We start from the raw sequence: 21,149 nt of genomic DNA, 5'->3' as shown, positions 1-21,149 counted from the left end.
AATAGGCCATAGTGAAGTACGAGGTGTGTTCAAAAAGTATCGTGAATTTTGAATTTTCGCGGGTTACGTATATTCAAATGGTTACGTATATTTGAATTTTGATATTTTTGTGGCATTATGTTGGTACATATGTCTCTCACTTATGTTGAAAATTTCGGCCATTTTGAATGTTCAGTTAATTGTTGACAGCTGCTTTGCCTGCACATGTTTTGGTCCGTCTTCGATTTTTACCTATTCAAAAAAATGGAACAAAGAACCTGTATCAAATTTTGTGTGAAAAACGAAATTAAGTGCGTGGATGCATTCTGAATGTTGACTGTGGCATATGGAGAAGCTACTTTGGACAAAAGCAACATTTATCGGTGGTACAAAATGTTTTCAGAAGGCCGAGAAGATGTGAACGACAAAGAGCGTGCCGGACGCCCGGCACTTCAACAACAGACGAAAAAATTGATGAAGTGAAGAAAATGGTATTGGCCAATCATCGAATCACCGTTACAGAAATTGCCGAGGACCTACGCATATCGATTGGCTCATGCCATTCGATTTTAATCTATAATTTGGGCATGAGACGGCAAAATACCGTACCAAAATTGCTCAATTTCGATCAAAAACAGCATCGCATGAACATTGCTAATGAGATGTTGGAATCTGTCCGCGACGACCCGAATTTGCTCCACAGGGTCATAACTGGTGACGAATCGTGGGTTTATGATTATGACGTGGAAACCAAAGCTCAATCATCTCAATGGAAGCTGCCGCACGAACCAAGACCGAAAAAAGCACACCACGTTCGTTCGAATGTGAAAGTTTTCCTTACAGTTTTTTTCGATTGCAGGGGCGTGGTGAATCATGAGTTCTTGCCACAAGGTAGAATGGTGAATAAGGATTATTACCTGCAAGTTATGCGCAATTTGCACGAAGCAATCCGCCAGAAACGCCCAAATTTGTGGAAAAACAAAAATTGGCTTTTGCACCATGATAACTCCCCTGCTCACACATCGCTGCTTGTACGCGACTTCTTGGCCAAAAACAACACACTAATGATACCGCAGCCACCGTATTCCCCAGATCTGGCCCCCTGTGACTTTTTCTTGTTCCCGAAACTGAAGAGGCCCATGAAAGGACAACGCTACGCCACGATTGACGAGATAGAGACGGCATCGAAGGAGGAGCTGAACAAGATAAAAAAAATGATTTTTTGAAGTGCTTCGAAGATTGGAAAAAACTTTGGCACAAGTGTATAATATCCCAGGGGGATTACTTTGAAAATAGATTCACGAATAAATAAATAATTTTTGAAAATACACAAAATTCACGATACTTTTTGAACACACCTCGTACATAACTATTAACTATATACCAGCTCATCTCTAGATTTTCAGTGAGTTAGCTATTTTAACTTTGATTGATTTAATTTTAGGTTCAAAAATGCTATGAAATAGATGTAAATGTTTTTTATGCATCAAAGGGTATTGCAATGTATATGTATAAAACCTTATTATTTTATACAATAATCCACCTAAAGTAGAAAATAATGTTGATTTCCACTTTGACAGGCTGCTTTAAATATTTCCTTTAGATTGAAGTCTGTGGGGTTTTCCGACAAGTAAATACTGATGAGGTTGTTGTGATGTGCTGATCAATTTGTTCTGTTTGAATGTTTCTTCAACATTTGCTGAGAAGATGTGGTTAAAAGTGGTTGTCGATTATTAAGGGATCTTATATTCCTTTGTCATCTTGAGTAATAACACTAAAGCTGGTGATTTTGTTCTAGGTTGGATTTCTTCCACTATTAATAATATTTAAACAGCCTAATGTTTAGCAATATGTACAACACCATAAATAAAAAGTATTTTTTAGGGAATAATTTTATTGTGTACAATTAAAAGGAAATTCTTTAACAAATGATTGGTTAATGTTAAGTTGTATTTATAACTAATCTATTCTCTATTCACAGACACTCCCTTGTATAAATAATTGTTGTAGGGGATAAAATTGTTTATCTGTAGAATTTCAGTAGATTCAGTATAGAGCACCTCATTTGTGTTTTTAAGTGTGCAAAATCACAACCTGATTTGTTTTGTAAAAATACAAATATTAATTTTTAACTCTTAAGAGAAACAAAAATTTTTTACACATTAACAACTTTATAAACATTATCAAAACTAAATATGGAAGCACACATAAATCATACAATTTATGACTAGTATAAATAAATTAGTGGAACCATTTAAAAATTATATTACTTGTTAAGGTAAAGGTGAACATTCACTGTGATAAAATAGTACTTTCATAGTTCATTAATATATTCCTACACAGTCTTTTATATTATTTTCCAATGTTCCCTTGAATATGAAAGATAAATCAGTGCTTCATTATTTGGGCTTGGGTAAAGTGCATCTCTCATCAAGCTTTCGTTTTACAATGACAGAACTTGCGTAGCTGCTCTTGGGTCTGCTCTATACATGCTGCAGCAGACCCATACATATTTATTCGGCTTACATCTTCTATCTGAAACATCAGAAAGATACATCAGTGCTTCACTATGTGGACTTGGGTAAGGTGCCTCTATCATCAAGCTTTCATCTTACAAAGGCAGAACTTGCGTAACTACTCTTGGGTCTGCTCTATGCATGCTGCATCCACACCATTACACACAAACCACAAAATAAACCATTACACAGATTTTTAACCATGACAAATGTGACATCTGTTTAAAATATACAAAATGGATACATATATTACCAGTAAACCTTATCATTTGACATTAGCAATACACAAAATAGTTGTGAAGCTAGCCACAATTTCATGAGAAGATTCAAAAATTTGAAACCAATAATTGAAACTACTGTACAAAACATTTTTATGAACATGACATTTACATCAATTAAAAGATCTTTTCTTCCCGAATAACATGTCTTATTAACCCTTTGAGTGCCACGGGTATTTTCCGAAGGCATATGCATAAAGTGCCATGCTGTTTTTCGCATGTTTGTAAGCTTTTGGTAAAAAAGCTGTTGTAAAATAACTACCAAACAGATTTCCATCATTTTGATGTTGGTTTTTTTCTTATTAAATGCAGAATATGATACATATCGTTAAAAATACAATTTTATTTATAAAAGTATAAAAATTTCATTATTTATAAAAAAAGTTTTTTACTTTTGTATAAAAAGTTAAGTTTCGACCTAATTTGAGTGTATACGGTATTTTTAAGATTTTTTTTCTTTATACCATAATAAAGGCCATATAATTCTAAACAAAACCCATGTGTAATATCTTATCCTAGAATTTTAAAAATATTGCATTATACAGTATTAACAAAATGCTGCCCGGTACCAACATTTTATAAACTGTACTTTATTTGTCAGAGTTTAGAAATTACTTAGTAATGATGTAGTTTTCCCAATAAATCTAATAAAACATCAATATAAAACAAATAAATATGATTAGTAAATGTAGAAACAAATACTTGTTAACATATTTACATAAAAGTTTACATTTACTACATAATAACCCTAAAAATATTTACACTGAAAATTCACGTTTTTCGCTTTGACACAACTCAAATCACTACATTACTTTTGCAAAGAAATACAGTAAAATACTGTATAAGTTACTATTTTATTTTGTATTTACTCAAATGCTTGGTTATCGGCACATAAACAACAAGAAAGGCCGTTACGCAACACGGTACTCGTCCGCTATGTCGCGTGACTGGAAGACAGAATCACCGCACAGGTACATTGGTATTATCACAGCCCACTATTTTTGGACGAGTTTTCCTTATCAAAGATCAAAATAACTTCATTATACGTTCCTTCTTCCATAATGAATCGAAAAATACTTGATGAGTCATACTTTCTATCTCCAAATCTTCTCCAAATAGACACACAAATGACCTGACTTTTTCGAATAATAAAACGTTGTTCTTATAGTACTTAATGTTATTAATTGTCGTAATAACTTGTTTCCAAAATATTCCAAAATAGGTTAAATAAAGTCAGTTGTTTTTAATACTGTAATTTGTTTTGTCCCCGATAAGGAAAACTCGTCCAAAAATAGTGGCTTCTTAATAAGTACCAAAACAACACAAGTTTCACAGATAAAATAGTAGATAAACAACATAAAACTCGTATTTAATGATAGTTTGGAACCTATTTAATACAGCTGTTTGGTTATTTGACCAAAATAATCTTGTACTATATAAAATATTATCGAAATACGAAACGTCAAAATTGGCGACGCTGGCACTTTATGCACTTTTCGTACCGTCAAAATTAGCGACGCTGTGGCACTCAAAGGGTTAAACCTGTCAATGCCAACATCCAGTTTTCAAGATGAGCAAACCACCAGTGCCCGTTTTACCAGTTTTTACCAAAAATAATTATATAAAAAATGAAAAGTTCCATTAGAATATTTTAAAACTAGACATCATTTGTAGGTTTATACATTGGTGAAATTAATTGTTATTTTTGATATCTGTAATAAGTTGTAAAAGTGACAGCTTGAAACAGTGAAACCGAACGTTGGATGAAAAAATATTTATCGGCATATAAAATTCATTCTATTATAAAAATGCTATTACAAGTTTGTTCTCAATTTTAGTATGAATATATAATTGAAACACCATCAAGATCTGACCATAATTAGGTAATATACTGTTTTTATTCACCGTGCAGAAGTCAACATGCACACTCAAATAGTTGTGTCAAACGGTTAACTAAATCACTAGTCTCCAACAGTTACTAGATGTTTTATCATTATATTTAAATTAATAAAATCTACACAATTTCCATAATTATTAACAAACACTCCACATAATTTTCAACGCTATTAATTTATAATGAGAGTAATCAGTACTGATTTCGATTTTTTTTAACAGCCTTACCAAAAAACCAAGTATTTAGAAGCACTCACATGAATTTATATCTCTGTTGTCTACTATATGCATTTTTTTAATAAAAAAAATTAAATCTATTTTATTTTCATACCCGAACAGTGAACGTGTCCTCCTTGAGATGATGGATGAGCGATACTTCGAAGATAGCTCCTCCAGGCTGGACAATCACTTTGAGCTGGTAGGTCTCCATAGTAACAGGAGTGTTACTGGAGAAGTTAGGCACAAACCCATCCAAGTCTGCAGCATCTTTGAACCTGCGCAAGGCTCGACTGGGTACTAGTCTAGCAGCCCACAATACTGCCTCTAGACTCAACACTGAGCACAGTGATGAGTGTTTGGCATTGTACCTGTAACATTCACTTTTACCATCAAGTACCATTCTACCTATTCATGATAACTGATTTGTACCTAAACAATGATACGTCGGTCACATATTTTCTATGGCCACAAATCAGTATAGCGATAATGGTGCCATGACAGATATTCCTGAACAAACACAACTTATCGGCCTGGTTTCATTAACTTTATCTTCTAAACTAACTAAATCGTCTGCAAAGAAACATTCCACAAGTGAAGACAAACACAACTTGCGATAACCTAAACTGACAGTAACTGTCTCATGGAAAACAGTTCTAGAAACTTGTGGAAATTCATCTGGAAGCATTGGTTACAGTAAGACATCTGTTCTTTAAATTTTCTCATCCACTTTTCTCACTAGTCATCATTCACTTTGTGTTTCATCGTGGATATTGATCCGCTCTTTGTTAAACTTCCTAATACACTTTGACACGATTCTCTAAAATATGACTAATGTATTTCGCCTTGACACTACTTGCACTAAAAAAATTAATAACAGGCCAAACTCTTACATTTTGCGGGATTATCAATTGTTTTTAAAATTTTAAAGAACCATAGCAAATACAAAACAAAAGTCTAATCAACTGTAATGGCATTAGTGTGGAGCTTATAAAGTACAGAAAAAGTCTGTGCAGAGTTCCAACAGAAGCACTGTGATGGTATTACAGTCAAACAGTACTTACTTCTGGATGTGTCTTGTAGTTTTCAACAATAATAAAATTACTGATAATTAAATTTTTTTAAACTAAAGTAAAATTTTCAGTTGAGACACATGACACTTTTCTAAAATCAGATCAAGGTCATTGTTGACTGACCATTGGATGTACTGTTTGTTCAAGGTCAACACTGATCTGAACAATGGCCTCTAGTAAGTTTTGGATCATAGGATATATAAAACCGACTGTCATGTGCATATTGGTGGACAGTGTAGTTCACAGAACTGGAGAGATCAGAGCTATACATGTTAAAGAGCACATGTCCTAGGCAAGATTCCTTGATATGTTTATTATTTTAAATAATTTTACCACAGAGACCATCTCAATAATGTGGTTGGCATTTTCCTTTGATGTATACTTATTAAAATCTCTATAAAGCAACATTAAATTGTGTAATAATATTATGCTGATAAGTTATGCAAACTTCTACTTTAGGAAATATAATTAACATTTTAAGAACTATGTTAAGCAGCTATAATATATAAAAACATGTAAATAACTTTGGCATCTATTTGCAATGAAAGTCATTTAATATGCTCACATTGATAATACTATGCACTAAAATGAACACGAGATTTTCTACTTACTCTAACAAAATTGACATTATATTATTATTAATTTATATTAATTAATGGTAGCATGTTTTACCAAATTCTCTTCAAAATTACATGTCTTAGTAATGAATTAAAAGTACTTTATCGATTGATAGTTAAATGGCTTGTCTAGAGATGTGTTATCCTATCTGTGTATGGAGATAATTTGGTCTGGCCTAATCTGACTTTTAGTTTGTTTTTCAATGTTTTTCACAAAGATTAAACATTCCTTTATGAAAAACTAATTATTTATTACAATGAAATTAATTATGTCTTAATTTAGCATGCTGATTACAGCTGAAAATCATTGAATTGAAAAATATAAACAAATAATGCAAGAGATTTGCTCAACAAGGCTTGCAGGCCTTGTAAACAACAGGTTAATGGAACAGCTAAATTCATGTTTAAATGTACTGTATTTGAAAACACTTCTATAGATAAACTGCTCACAAACAAATCTGCGCAGAAGCAAATATCTGAGCAGCTACGCACAGGAGTGGGGAGTGGGATAAGCATCTCCTCATCTCTGTCTTATCAGCTGTATGGATTGTGTCTCGCTCAAGCCATTTTGTTTACACTGCAGCTACTTACCTATTCCATAACTATATTGTATTTTTGTGTTGCAGTCCAAGCATAACATATTTATTGAACAGACTAATGTATCCATAGACATATACAGGGAGCTTGCATTTTGTTGTGAGGTTAGCCGCGCAGTGGTAGTGGTCAGGTAGGGGATAGAGCGAGCGGGCAAGTGCTGAGCAGTGGTGGAAGAGGGCGGCATCACAGCGGCGGAGGGGTAATTTCCCTGTGAACTGAAATCATCCAGTGTCTTTTTGTAAGCGGTTTACCTATAATACTCACTTGTTGATGAAGTCAACAAATGTAGTTGCTGCCCTGTGTACTAGATGGCTTTGGGGGTCCACTCTCTCCCAGTCCAGACAAGCACACCAGTGAGGTTCGATGAATGCATCAGCACATGTGCGCTCCATTGGCACCTGCAAATATAATTAAATATACTAAGTACTGCTATTATATAACTTCAGCTACACAGTTTTAATATGGGATTCACTTGTGTAATAAACAAATGGAAATTCAAAAAAAGAACATTAAATTTCACAAAACGTGGACAGCATTAACTCTCATTGACAACCAATAAAAGTATAATTCACTGTTTGGCTGTTTTGTTAAGTTAAGCTTGTCTTTTTACATTATCTAAATCCAAAAATTTAAATTTTAAATTTGCTCTTATGTATCTTGTTTTAAGTAAGGAATGGAGCAAAATATAGACTTGTTTAATTGTTAACATTTCTTTTAATCTTTGATGCTGTTTTAACTTTTGCTTATGAGTTGACACTGTAGTGAGTTTTGGTCCTGTATACATTAAAGCTCACGCTATATTGCTAGTAAATAATATTAATTTACAATGCCTGATCTATAATTTTAAAATACAATATAAACATGCTGCTATTATTGGGAGATTACTTGAAAAAGAGGGGAATTTAGACTTTTCAACTGTACATGAAAATTATACTTTACCCATCAGAATATTTGTTTTATACTAGGTCTCAAGTTGGAAGAAAAATAAATAATACCACGTTCTTAAACTTGCATAAACTTCCTTCCATTCATTGTGTAATATAAACAAATATTCTTAGGATATTTTTTGCAATTACACTACAAGTAACTTTTGGTAATTACAGTTTTTCATAAAGCCCCCATCCTCTTTGTAATCCTTAAAATATAAAGAATATACTGCTTTGCCAGAAAAATCATTGTCTTTCTGGTCTAATAATAGAACTAGAAATACACCAGCTTACTTGCTAATCCAATGTCATCTTTTTTAGAACGGCTTTCAGAATACATTAGCTTTACCAACGACTCTGTTATCTAGCCTTAGGTATTACAAAAAATTGCTTTTTCTGGCAACCCTATCTCACCAACCTTATTCATATGTCAGGATCAGGAATACAAGGTTTGCTTGAAAAGTAACTTTTGCTGGCCAATTATTACAAAATCTTAGACCAGATATAGGGGTGGAGGGGAACCTTGCAAGATTGCCATCAAGCATTCTCTACACTTTGCCCAGTCAAGGACTCACAGTGCTATATTTTTATGTTATTACGAGATAGCATCTCATTTCAGTACGACTGAAGGTTGTAAGCAAAGATTTTGTATTAACTTTTGCCAGAAACTTGGCCATTCTGCTTCGGAGACAATCTTTATGATACATGAAGCTATTGACGAGAAGTCTATAGGTGATATTCCAGTTAAAGTTTGGTATAGACGATTCAAAAATAGCCACATTTCTGTGAAAAGTGCTCAAAATTTTGCAGGCCATAAATCCTACAAACATGTAATGACTTGGTGCAGCAATCAATGAAAACTGTTGATCGATGGCATGAGAGGGAATTGGAAGATCTTGGTACTTCTAAATCTGCAGTTTGAGAAATTTTACACTAAGATTTGAAAATAAAGTGCATTTCTGCAATATTCGTTCTTTAGATTTTAACTAATGATTAAAAGACTTGCATGGTTGAAATTAAATCCGGATTTTTATGGGTTATGTTGGTCACTACAGCTACGTGTCACTGTTTTACGTCAAAAAACGCTACATCCCATAAGAATGTAATGCCAAAGTAGGTGGTTAGTTGCAAAACCAGCTACATGGCAAAAGGTGTTTCAAAAGCAGCCACATCCAGTGACTCGCGCATGCACAAGACAGTCTATCCTGTCAGCTGTTTTGTTGTTGCCGCTTACTGTGAAATGTTGAGGTTATGTTGATCGTTTTGTGCTACAGTCAGTGACTTCTGAAGGCAGTTAGTTTATGAATTATTTACTTCATTTTAAAAAGGTGGTGATGTAGTGTAAGTTATGTTTTAAGTTTGTGATTTGCGATTGTAATGGAGTATTTTCCTTCAATAAACCTCGAACACGCTAGAAAAAGGCGGAGAGATGAGCCAAACTGGCGGCAGGCTAGGATGAAGAAACAAAGGTAGGTGAATTTATAATATATTATTCAGTTTAGTACTGGATCATGTTATAAAATACTTGTTATTCGGGAGGTAATGACATTAAAATGGGTAGCGGTAGGCCTGTGAGTCGTTTGGTTTTTAAAGGTTAAACAAATAAATTATTCAAGTCTAGGTTTTGTTGTTATAGGCCTAACCTACTTTATGGGGTTTTCAGGTATGGTCCTCCTGAGCCGCCAAGAAATCTGACTTGCAACCATGGAAAAAAAGGCAAAACTTATCAATGCTCCGAAATTACCCTCAGACCAACAAAGATTTTTCGACAAATTTTACGACATGTCTGTTAACCCTAATGATTTGAAGCAGAGGCAAGACTGTTTTATTCTTAAATTTACTGAATCAAGCACACCTAAGAGAAGTAGAATCTGTAATGAAGAAAGAGGGGAAAAGTCAATGAACATTAAATATTTTGTATTTAAAAAATAAAAAAAAACAAAAGTTCAGGTTTGTCAAAAGGCTTTTCTTGATACGCTGCGTATTCATAAAAATCGAGTTCATGGGGTTGTAAAAAGGCATTTTACTAGTGGTTTATGCCAAAAGAATCTCGGGGAGGTGACAGGAAGGCTAAAGCCTATGAAAACAAAAAAGGTTCTGTCATTGAATTCATAAAAAAGTTCAAAGTTATAGAAAACCATTATTGTAGGAGCAAGACTGCCAATTGTCAGTACCTTTCCTCAAAATTGAACGTTAAAAAAATTTGGCGTATTTATAATGAAGAAACTGTTGATGAAAGCCTGAAAATCAAACACTCATATTTTAGGAACATCTTTCGGAACAACTTTTTTTAATATTGGATTTGGGAGCCCTAGAACAGATGAATGTTCGACCTGCATTGCATTCAATGAAAAGCTAAAAATATGCAGTGATCCAAACATAAAAAAATTATCTGATGGTTAAACAAAGATGCCACAAACTAAGGGCAAAAGCGTTTTACTCTCTCTTAAAAGAGAAGCAAGACGGTTTGATGACAATTTCATTTGATTGCCAAAAAAACAGGTGTTACCGAAAGTGCCGGACCAGAGTGCGTACTATTCTAGACAGTTATACAAGTACAATCTCACTATAGTAGTAGGTAGTTCTACAGCCAAACAAACAAAGGAAAATTGTTTTGTTTACGATTTTGATGAAACTGAACATAAAAAAGGCTCTAATGAGATCAACTCAGCCGTTTACCATTTTTTAAACAATATTAACATTCCTAACAACGTAAAAGTCCTTCGTCTGGTGTCCGACGGGTGCGGGGGACAGAACAAAAACACGACAATGATGGGAATGATAAGCTACTGGCTTTGTAATAATGTCCCCGTAAGCATTGAGAAGATTGAGTACATCTTTCACATTGTTGGGCATTCTTTCTTGCCACCGGATCGTGTGTTTGCACGCATCGAAAAGGTAATAAAAAAGAAAATGTTATTATTCAGCCTGAAGAATATACTAACATTTTTTCAGAATTCGGTACTGTTCGTCCCTTGGCTAATGAAGTTTTTGACTGGAAACAAAGATGCTTGGAAATATTTAAGCCTCCTCGTAACTGGCATTTTCAGTTTAACATGAGCAAAAGATTCATATTTACGAAGACTACTAAAGGCAGTAATGTACTTATTATGGGGGAACCTCACTATCACACTGATATAGGAAAGTATCATACAGTAACCCTAAAATGCGAAAAGGTGTCGAAAATGCCTCACCCCGATAAAATCAAACCTGGTGTCAAAGTTGCTCCGTTAAAAATTGCAGATGTTGCACAGCTTCTAACAAAACATTTCGGTGAGGGCTGGCAAGAACAAGAAAGTCTACGTTTCTATAAAAAAGTATTGGAGCCCAAAGATCATGAAGATCAAGAGGAGAGAGAAGAGTGCGTTGAAAATTATGAAGAAGTTGCGGATTTTTGTGTCTATAAGTACACCTATATGTTTGTTAATTATAACAAAAGTTTCAAATATATCTAAGATGTTTTATTCATTTTTCATTTTCATTTTGCAGAAAAAAATGTTTTTGGGATGTAGCTGGTTTTGAAACCAAACGACTCATGTCAGGACTGATAATAAACAAGATTCACCATTATTCAGATATCACATCTACAGGAAATAAGCATATTGTGATTACAGTCAAAACAGGTGTTTTGTGATGGCACAGTTAATCAATGTTTAAGATTTTGGTAGAAAAATCTTTATACTATCACATGTCTGACCTTAAAATATTAATATATAAAATTATAAGACCATTTTCAGGATATTTTATTGTTATACTTTCAAAAAAGTAACAAAATGGTGAATAATGAATTTTAGAAATTATAAAGAAAGAAAAGGAATAGAGCAATTTTGATATATCATGAATAAGAAATTATACATTATGCGGCCAATACTCTCCCTCAAAAAGTTCTTTGTAAATAAAATATATATGTTTGTTTCTAATGAGAATACTGGGGGGGGGGGGAGAATCAGATATCATATTTTATTGAGGTAATGATGTAACATCTTACCAAACCACTTGTAGCCTCGATCTTAATCTAAATTTCTGCTATTATTCAGAACTAGCAGTTACCCTCAGCCTCACTCGCAATTTCATAGGTTTTGCACCTGTATGAGCACTTCTGATTGGAGTAATTATATTTCCAAATCCAATGTTGAATTTTCCTTGTTGCCAATATTAAGAAAATACTTTAAAAAGTGTATACTTAAGGCCATTGTAATTTACTCCTGTTTTAGTATGTTTTTGTTCCATAGTTGATTCAAGAAATAATTAACTCTTTGAGTGCCACGGTGACGAAATTTCGTCACCAATGATAAATGCGAGAAATGCCACGGTGACGACTTTTTGCCACCAGTTGTATATGCGAGAAATGCCATGGTGACGAATCTTCGCCACCAATTATTTTAAGATCCTTTGTTTATATTTTTCGGTATTTTTATGTTTCTACGTAATAAATTGTATTTCCAATAATATGCCTTTAATTTTCTGTGGTGTTTGGAAAAAAAAATCCAATCCAGAAGAGAATCTAAAAAAAAAAAACAATGGCCATCACAGCGCTGCCGACAGCTGACTAGCGTGGCAGACGACGAATGCAGAACCGCGTGCTAGTGTGTTGTTTCTTTTGAAACATTGTTGCTTGAATTCTAATAGCGTAATTATTACGTTTTGTGCTACAATCGTTTGAATTGTGCGTGTAGTGTTTATTATTAGTGTGTAAAACACTTAAGTAGTTTTCAAATGGCTGAATAATGGATCCTGAGAACCTTAGATCAAGTGAGGTGGACAGAGAACTTGATGGTGATGTATCTGATGGTAATTTACTAACCTCAGAAGACGATCTTAGTGATTTATTTAGTGATGATAGTGATGCTGATCCATTGTATGAGCCACAAAAAAATGTACATAGAGGTCAATCCTCAGAGAGTGACTTTGATGTTTCTAGACCTAGGCCTAGTACGTCAGGAACACAGGTTAGGCCTAGACCTAACGTAAGTAGAATCATTGATAGGAGTGTGTTATCCAGTTCCTCTGAATCGGGTGATGATGCCGACGGGCCTACAGACAATGATATTTGGCTTAGTATAAACGAAGAGAGCCGCAGTAACTTCACTCATGATTTTTCTTATGTTGAATCTCCAGGACCTAGACATTGCCCACCTGTTGACTCTAAGCCCATTGACTATTTTACACTATATTTTACAGAAACACTTTTGACTATGTTTGTGGTTGAAACCAACAGGTATGCTAACCAGACAATTTCGTCTTTTGCAGACAATGACTCACCTGGTAGTCGTAGGCACAGCTGGATCCCCGTGAACATTTTGGAAATGAAGGCTTTTATTGCTGCTGTTTTAAATATGGGCCTGATTAGGAAACCAACTATCCCCTCTTATTGGTCAACTAGTGACTCACAAGCAACTCCATGGTTTAGTAAGATGTTCACACGAAATAGATTTCAAATTTTGCTTAGTTTCTTTCACATTGTTGACAATGAAAAACTACCTAAAGCCAACCAACCAGGTTACGACCCCACTCAAAAGTTCAAACCCTTAATTGAGCACTGTAATAGGCTATTTAAATTCTTTTATACAGCCCATGAACAGTTGTCAGTCGACGAATCTCTAATTGGGACGAAAAGTCAAACCGGAATCACACAATACCTCCCCAATAAGCACCACCATAGGTGGGGAATAAAGTTATGGGTGTTGTGTGACTCTGTATCTAATTACTGCAGGAGCTTATTTTGCTATCAGGGTAAGAAGAACACATCTCCATCTGATGAGGTAAAAAAATATGGTCTTGGCTATTCGGTTGTCACTTCTCTTCTTCGTGCTTGTAATTATTTACAGAAAGGGTTTCATGTTTTTACAGACAATTTTTTTTCTAGTATTCCGCTGGTCAAAAAATTGTATGAGGAAAAAACCTTTTTTACTGGCACAGTAAGGAAGAATAAAAAAGGCTTGCCTGATGGAATCAAAGAAAAGTTTCAAGTTGGCCAGAAGAAGTACTACCATCAAGGAAACATAGTGACACTGGCCTATAGACAACAAGCATCACAAAAAAAACCAGTTGTTTTGCTGTCCTCAAAAGCTGAGATAAAAGATATTGTACATACCAAAAGGAGGCATGGCAGGGTAACAGTTGAAAACAAACCATCCATCATACTAGATTACAATAAGCACATGGGTGGGATAGACACATTCGACATGATGCTCTATTCTTACCTTGACGAAAGACGAACAGTTAAGTATTGGAAAAAGGTTGTTTTTAATCTTTTTGCAAGAATGGTAATAAATTCCTACATTATATATAGGGAAAATTGTGTCCAAAACAACAGGAAACCTCTTTCTAGATACCAGTATACTGTGCAAATCATTGAAAGTATTTCTGATGAATGGGTATCACAGCAAGGTAAAACTGTAAACGTAGAGGGTGACAAAAGAAAAATTGGATTAGAAAAATTGCCCGGAAAAAAGAAAAGACTTGTTTTGTATGTACAATGAGGGGGCCTGATTTCAAAACAGGAAGGAAGAGGTCTAGAACAGTTTGCACAAACTGTGGGGATGGCTGTCATGGCACCTGCTTCCCAAAGCACAAATGCAAGTGAAGTGAAGACAAACTGTTGTGAATAGTGTATATAAATAATTGTATATAAACATTTAGTGAAGATTTTGAACTGAAATTTCATTCTTTCATTCTTGAGCATAAGAAATACTGTATGTGGTGAGTAAATTTTATAAGTTTTCTTTTAGACCACACACAAATGTATATGATGAGGCTATGTGTGTATTTTTTCCAAACTGTTTTGGTCTAAAAAAAATTTTTTTTTGTCCCAGTTTTGAACATAACACTATGAAATTTTGCACATTTTTTATTAGTAATATTCCCTTAGAAAAGAAAGTGTTTTCCATAGTAAAAATGTTTTTTTTATTTGTAAAAACTGCAATAAAACTTTAAAAAAATGTTAAAAAAGAAAACTTTTTTGTTTTGTGTTAAAAAATATATATATAAGAAATAAACTGTAAGAAAATTTACTAATAAAAGTATAGCCCAATTAAAACCAAGCATTTTGATCTACAGCATGATAAGTTTCTATGGAAATAATCCTGTTAAAAAAATGTTTTACTAAGTTGCTACACAACTGGGATTTCCGGGTCTGGCATTTTTAGACATACCCCTGAATATAACATATGTTGCAAAAAGTTCTATAACTCAATATATGGTCTTGGCACTCAAAGGGTTAAAGAACTTAATTAAATTTGAACACAGCTTATTTTACTCTAATTAAAAATATTCGCTGGTCCACATGTACAAAACACTTGGCATGATTGGATAATTTTTATTTAGGATTAAATCACACATAACTTGGTTCTTTAATTATTTTTTATGATGATGTTTATTGACCACATTAATTTGTTGGTTATCTTATTACACACAACTTTGTCTATTTAATCTTTGCTGTATATCTTATAGTTTCCAAGATTCCTTCAATGTGCATAAAATTTGAATCACACTGTATAGTGTATATTAATAATATTATATAATTAGCATAATAGAGCTGATTTCTTGAAAAATATTTTATTCCATGTATATTATTTTAAAACTTTTTGTTGGAATGGTGTTAAAAATGTTTACAATTTCAACCTTCTTGTACAGCCTAACATACCTCTTTGAATAGACTGATGGAACGATGGGAGAGATCCCCCATCCCTCCACCGTCAAAGTGTAGTACGCTGACAAGTGTAGGATAGATGTCGAAAGGGGTGGTGAGTCTGTTAGTGTTCAGTCGCAAGTTGGCCACTGCCCGTGGGTGAGTCTGAGCCATCCAGGGTGGCAGAACGAATGAGAACCACGGCAATCGCTCCTCCAGTTTTCCCTGTTGTGTATTCCGAATCTCTGCAAATCTACAAAAACGTATTTCATTATTCCCGTTCTAGTTTTTAGTTACAATAAATTTATCAACCTCAAAACTCTCTAATAATAATATCAAAATAGGACAATATAACCTGCCTGCATAACTCTCCTGACTACTAGATATGGATTAATTGATCTTGCACAGCCTATGTACACCTAATGATCAAACTGAACACTAGTCTTCATACCCCTAACAGCCAAGATGTTAGACCCACTGAAGGCTCTACATTCTGAGACAGTGAAATAATCATACATGACAAGAAGTCTATGTTATAAGTATTGTTCTCTGAAACAAACTAATCTCAGTTACAGGCTATCTCAATACTTGGCCACCCTCACATCATGCAAACTAAAGAAACTCAACCTGAGTTTCACTACTGTTTGGTTTCAAAGTATTCCATATAATTTTTACAATGCATACATGACGAGAAGTCTATGTTATAAGTATTGTTCTCTGAAACAAACTAATCTCAGTTACAGGATATCTCAATACTTGGCCACCCTCACATCATGCAAACTAAAGAAACTCAACCTGAGTTTCACTACTGTTTGGTTTCAAAGTATTCCATAGAATTTTTACAATGCATACATGACGAGAAGTCTATGTTATAAGTATTGTTCTCTGAAACAAACTAATCTCAGTTACAGGCTATCTCAATACTTGGCCACCCTCACATCATGCAAACTAAAGAAACTCAACCTGAGTTTCACTACTCAGGTATTCCATAGAATTTTTACAATGCACATTTTATCAAAATTGGTTTTTATAATGGCCACATATAAAATAATTCTAAAACTGAAGTGAGCTTCTGTGAAATAAAGTAAAACTTAAAACAATGGAGATACTTAAGAGAAAAACCCATCAAGATTTTGAATGAATTCCCATGATTCTATTTACATCTCCACATGATACGTCACATGCTAATTTGGTTGGATCATATAATCTATTATCTGGCCTGACTCATTTTGATTTTTTTAAAGTCATATAATCACAGCTATTTAGTACTTTCTCATTGTAAAATAATGATAACATTCATCACTTCAGGAGTAAAATCAAGATCATTCTGCTGCCGATTGATATCTTTAGGTATTTCATCCATTACAAATATACCAACAATTTTACTTATCATAAACTTGTCTGTAACCATAAATGATGGAGTTATCTAGGTTCGAATGACGATAAATGGAAAAATCCTCCTTACAAAGACATTTCCTTAACTTGTAATCACAACTTTCTTTACATAAAGTTACAGAAAAATTAAAGAAATTGATAAATAAAGGACTTTTCCCCAAACATTCTCTTTATTTCCCTGATTACCATAATTTGCATAGCCTCCCTGCTTATACTTCACAAATACACCTTATCAGTATCGTTGGTTTGACACAATGATAAGAAGAAAGTTGCATCATAAAGTTGTAGTTGTCTTGGAAGATATTTCTGTAAAATAAAAAAACAAATTTAGGCTTACTTGTAAACTACACCTCACCTGTGCACGTGATCAAATATGATGATCAGTAGGGCGTTGTTGAACCACTACAGTCATTCTAGCAAGTCCTGATCCGCAGCCCCCACCAGGTTATAGTTGTCATGGGAGATCTCTCTGTAAACTACAGCTATACCTCACCTGTGCCCATGATCTGACATGATGATCAGTAGGGTGTTGTTGAGGTGTCCGCTGTTGTTGAACCATTGCAGCCATTCGAGCAAGTCCTGATCCGCAGCCCCCACCAAGTTATAGTTGTCATGGGAGATCTCTCCATGGAATCCAAACACAAACTTAGGCCTATCCTTGTAAACCATAAATACATTTTTTGCGTAGTCAAGCATTATCTGGAACACATTTAACAAATACTATATTACCAAAAATAATGACGTAGCATTTAACAAAGACAATATGAAATGAGGTAGCTAAAATTTGGCTATTTTACATTAATTTATTCACAGAAAAGGTTCTATTACTTTCAGTGCCCTACCTAAGTATGGGAAAACTCATTTTTAAATGTTTAGCAACCTTATTATCTTAGACCCCATGCAATCTTTCTATACCTATCCTTGCTGACAATGTTTAATTGACAATAACTTCATGATCTGGACTGATAACAAGCCCAATCTTTAGACATTCATTGAACTTATCTCCTTTCATATTTCACCTTCCTTGATGCAGAAATCAAAATTAACAAACTAGGGCGATTATTTTGAAACCAAATGCACTTAACAGCCAGTAATACCTATCTGTTTTTAAATGCCATCCAAAAATTAACAATTTCCTCTTCTCTAAAGTTTAATTGAAGTAGATGAAAGAAAACAAATCATTTTACCTCATTGAATCCATTACATTCACATCAAGTGCACTAGCTGATATGTCACAGTAATAATGTCATGATATTAGTTGTCCGTAAAAAACAAATAATTATTTAGAAATTAGATCATTAACCCGGATCACTCGCGTGTTTTAGACTAACACCGTTACTCGCGTGTTAGGTTGAATCTAACATTTGGAAATATTGAATAAAAACTCATTTTCCATTAATTTTTTGTTTTTATTGTACATAATTGCATCTTAAACAGTACTTTATACATTATTATGAAACATTTTAAATGGTTTGTTATAAAAAAATATACATATTGATTATATGAGCAGTTTTGAAAAAATGCCCTCGAGTGCCAAAATAAAAAAAAAACATTGTAATATTCTTAAAATGTACATTACATAAACATGTACAGTCTCTGATTATCACAAAGGTGTTCTTGATCATTTACTCTGCATCTTGAGGGTTTTTCTGCAGCTGCGCACTGGAAGCATGTCAGCACTGTAGAAGAAATATGCTCTTTGCATACTGCGTGGTTACAACCACTACATCTGGCCTGTGTATACCTGTTTTTTCTAATAGGACAGTATACACATCTGGTTTTTTTGTCCGTCTTCTGGAGGTGGTGCTGGTGTTGCAGGTGTTCCCACAATGCTCTTGATCTTTTGGCGAAGTGAAATTGATAAGTTCGTCAGTGATGACCGTCTTGTAATGTGGGGGATTGCAAGTGCCTAGCCAACTCGGTTAAATACTTCCGTCTGGGCATTAGAATGTTTGTGTTACTCTTCAGAATTATCTGGCTGTTAATGGCTCCAATATTCAACAAAGAACAAAATACAGTGAACGGCCATCTGTTACTAATCCTTGAAACACAATATTCTGTTTTTCATTCTGTCAACCCACATCTACACCTCCTTTTGTGAGGTTTGTAAAATGTGATTAGTTCTGGTTTCAAATTATCACCACTTTCTTCGTCAATCACTCCTTGTTTGTGCATGGTTTGATCCGACTAAAACATTTTTATTTCTCTTTGGAATGTATGAGGCTAGCATACAGTTGTTTGGGCTTTTGGAGAAGGCAAATATAGTACTCTTTACTGGACGTTCACGTAAATTGGTCGTGAGTTCTAAAGGCAATTGGCGCTTATTTTTACGAACAGTTCCTACTACAGTAAGTCTGTGATTTGCATAGAGGTCATTAGCCAATGGTATGTCCATGAAATAATTATCCATTGTAACATTTCTTCCGGAGTTGTCAATGGGTTTTATCATACGTTTTAACAACACTCACTACATCATTTGCCTAAATCAAACTCTCCTGGAGGCTGTTTTTCCAGGATAAATCTCGATTGTTTGTAAAAAAAGTCCTTGCATCAACCAGTGCGTAAATCTTTATCCCGTATTTCGCGGGTTTTGTTGGCAATATATGCCTGAATTGGCACTTGCCCCTAAACGCCTCCAACATTTCGTCTAGAGTTGTTAATGCACCTAGATTGTAGGTGTCTTGACATTTTTTTTACAAATGCCTCAAACACGTCCCGTATTGGTGCTAAGTTAATCCTTAGTTGATCGTGCAGGTCTTGTGCTCTTCTTATCAAATCTTATGGCCTGAATGAGTGTTTTGGAAACGCTTTTTTAGACATCGTAGCCACAAAGAAATCAGGAGCAGTGCCATCATTTGCCCAAAGCTCATCAATATTCAAATGGTTACCTTTCTTGACACCAGCCAAATACAAAATACCAAAAAATGTGTGTAATTCGCAAAAATCTGTTTGAGGGCAGTCTTTTTCTCCTCTTGTGTACTTTTGGCTCATAACTAACAGCTGTTCATTTGTACAACGTACTATTTCATCAATTAACGTGTCGGGAAAAAACAATTTCCACGTGTCATAAATTGTGTTTAGAATGACGTGCCATAGCCTTTACTCCAGGTAGTGTTGTAATTATATTTTGCCTAGGTGTTCTTGAACTGGGAGGTTCATGTACATTCCATCCCGTGATTTGGTCTCTTCCTACATAGTACGGTTGTAAGTTAGAGACTAATGATAGATTAGGCCTACTTACAGTTGGTGTCGTAACACTGGGTTCACATGGACCAGCACTTTCAGTAACTTCATTAGGTTCATTCTCGAAGTCTGACTGCTCTGAGTTGGTGTCTTGATCATCAATTTCAGTTGTTGCATCCAAATCTGACACGTCATCGTGCAACAAATTCTCCTCTTCTTCTAACCAACCCAAAATGTGTTCATTGTTCATTTTTAAGTAAGTATCTGTTTATAAATGTCACTTAGTTCAAGCAAACAGATTAACTACACCACAATATTAAAATTAAATCAACAAAAAAACTAAAGTTGAACACAAACAAAACACTAACGCGGTTACTCGCGTCGTTAGGTAGCACCTAACAAATGAGACAACATCGTTACTCGCGCGGTAGTAGGTTGGCACTAACAGCGCGCGTATGGCTACACTCCCCTCCCCACCAGTTACCCCCCAACCACACGGAACTTACTCTTTTCGCGCGAAAACATGCTCACAGACACTTCAACGAGGAATAGACAAAAAGACGAGAAAAATATAGTAACTTTGACTAGTAATATTGTACTCCCATTTACCATGTTAGGTTCAACCTAACAGCGCGAGTGATCCCGGGTTAAGAAACAATTTCAGTTATTACAACGAGTTTGCCTAGAAACAATATTTAAAATTATTACCATGCATTATTTTGCACTTTGAGGTACAATATGTATATTTGATATGAAGTGTTTGAAAGGCTCACACAAGCAACTAGGTGCAATGTTTTGATAAAAGAGATTTGATAAGAAGTATTATAACAATATACAATTAAAAAA

The 21,149-nt window shown here is 34.5% G+C and overlaps 1 protein-coding gene across 1 annotated transcript in view; it reads right to left on the bottom strand.

Moving 5' to 3' along the window:
- Window positions 1-1,908: 1,908 nt before the first annotated feature.
- Window positions 1,909-21,149, bottom strand: part of LOC124361001 — a 38,788-nt gene continuing 19,547 nt past the window's right edge. Inside the window, exons 4-8 of the mRNA XM_046815038.1 lie at window positions 17,614-17,819; window positions 15,741-15,978; window positions 7,434-7,567; window positions 4,998-5,253; window positions 1,909-2,514 (exon numbers count right to left, since the gene is read on the bottom strand). Of these exons, the coding sequence (XP_046670994.1) occupies window positions 2,410-2,514; window positions 4,998-5,253; window positions 7,434-7,567; window positions 15,741-15,978; window positions 17,614-17,819 (939 nt within the window). The 3' untranslated portion in view covers window positions 1,909-2,409. The remainder of the gene's footprint in view (window positions 2,515-4,997; window positions 5,254-7,433; window positions 7,568-15,740; window positions 15,979-17,613; window positions 17,820-21,149) is intronic.

This window comes from Homalodisca vitripennis, chromosome 4, assembly GCF_021130785.1.
Source record: "Homalodisca vitripennis isolate AUS2020 chromosome 4, UT_GWSS_2.1, whole genome shotgun sequence".
Taxonomy (NCBI): Eukaryota; Metazoa; Arthropoda; class Insecta; order Hemiptera; family Cicadellidae; genus Homalodisca; species Homalodisca vitripennis.
This window is presented reverse-complemented; position numbering and strand designations above follow the sequence as displayed.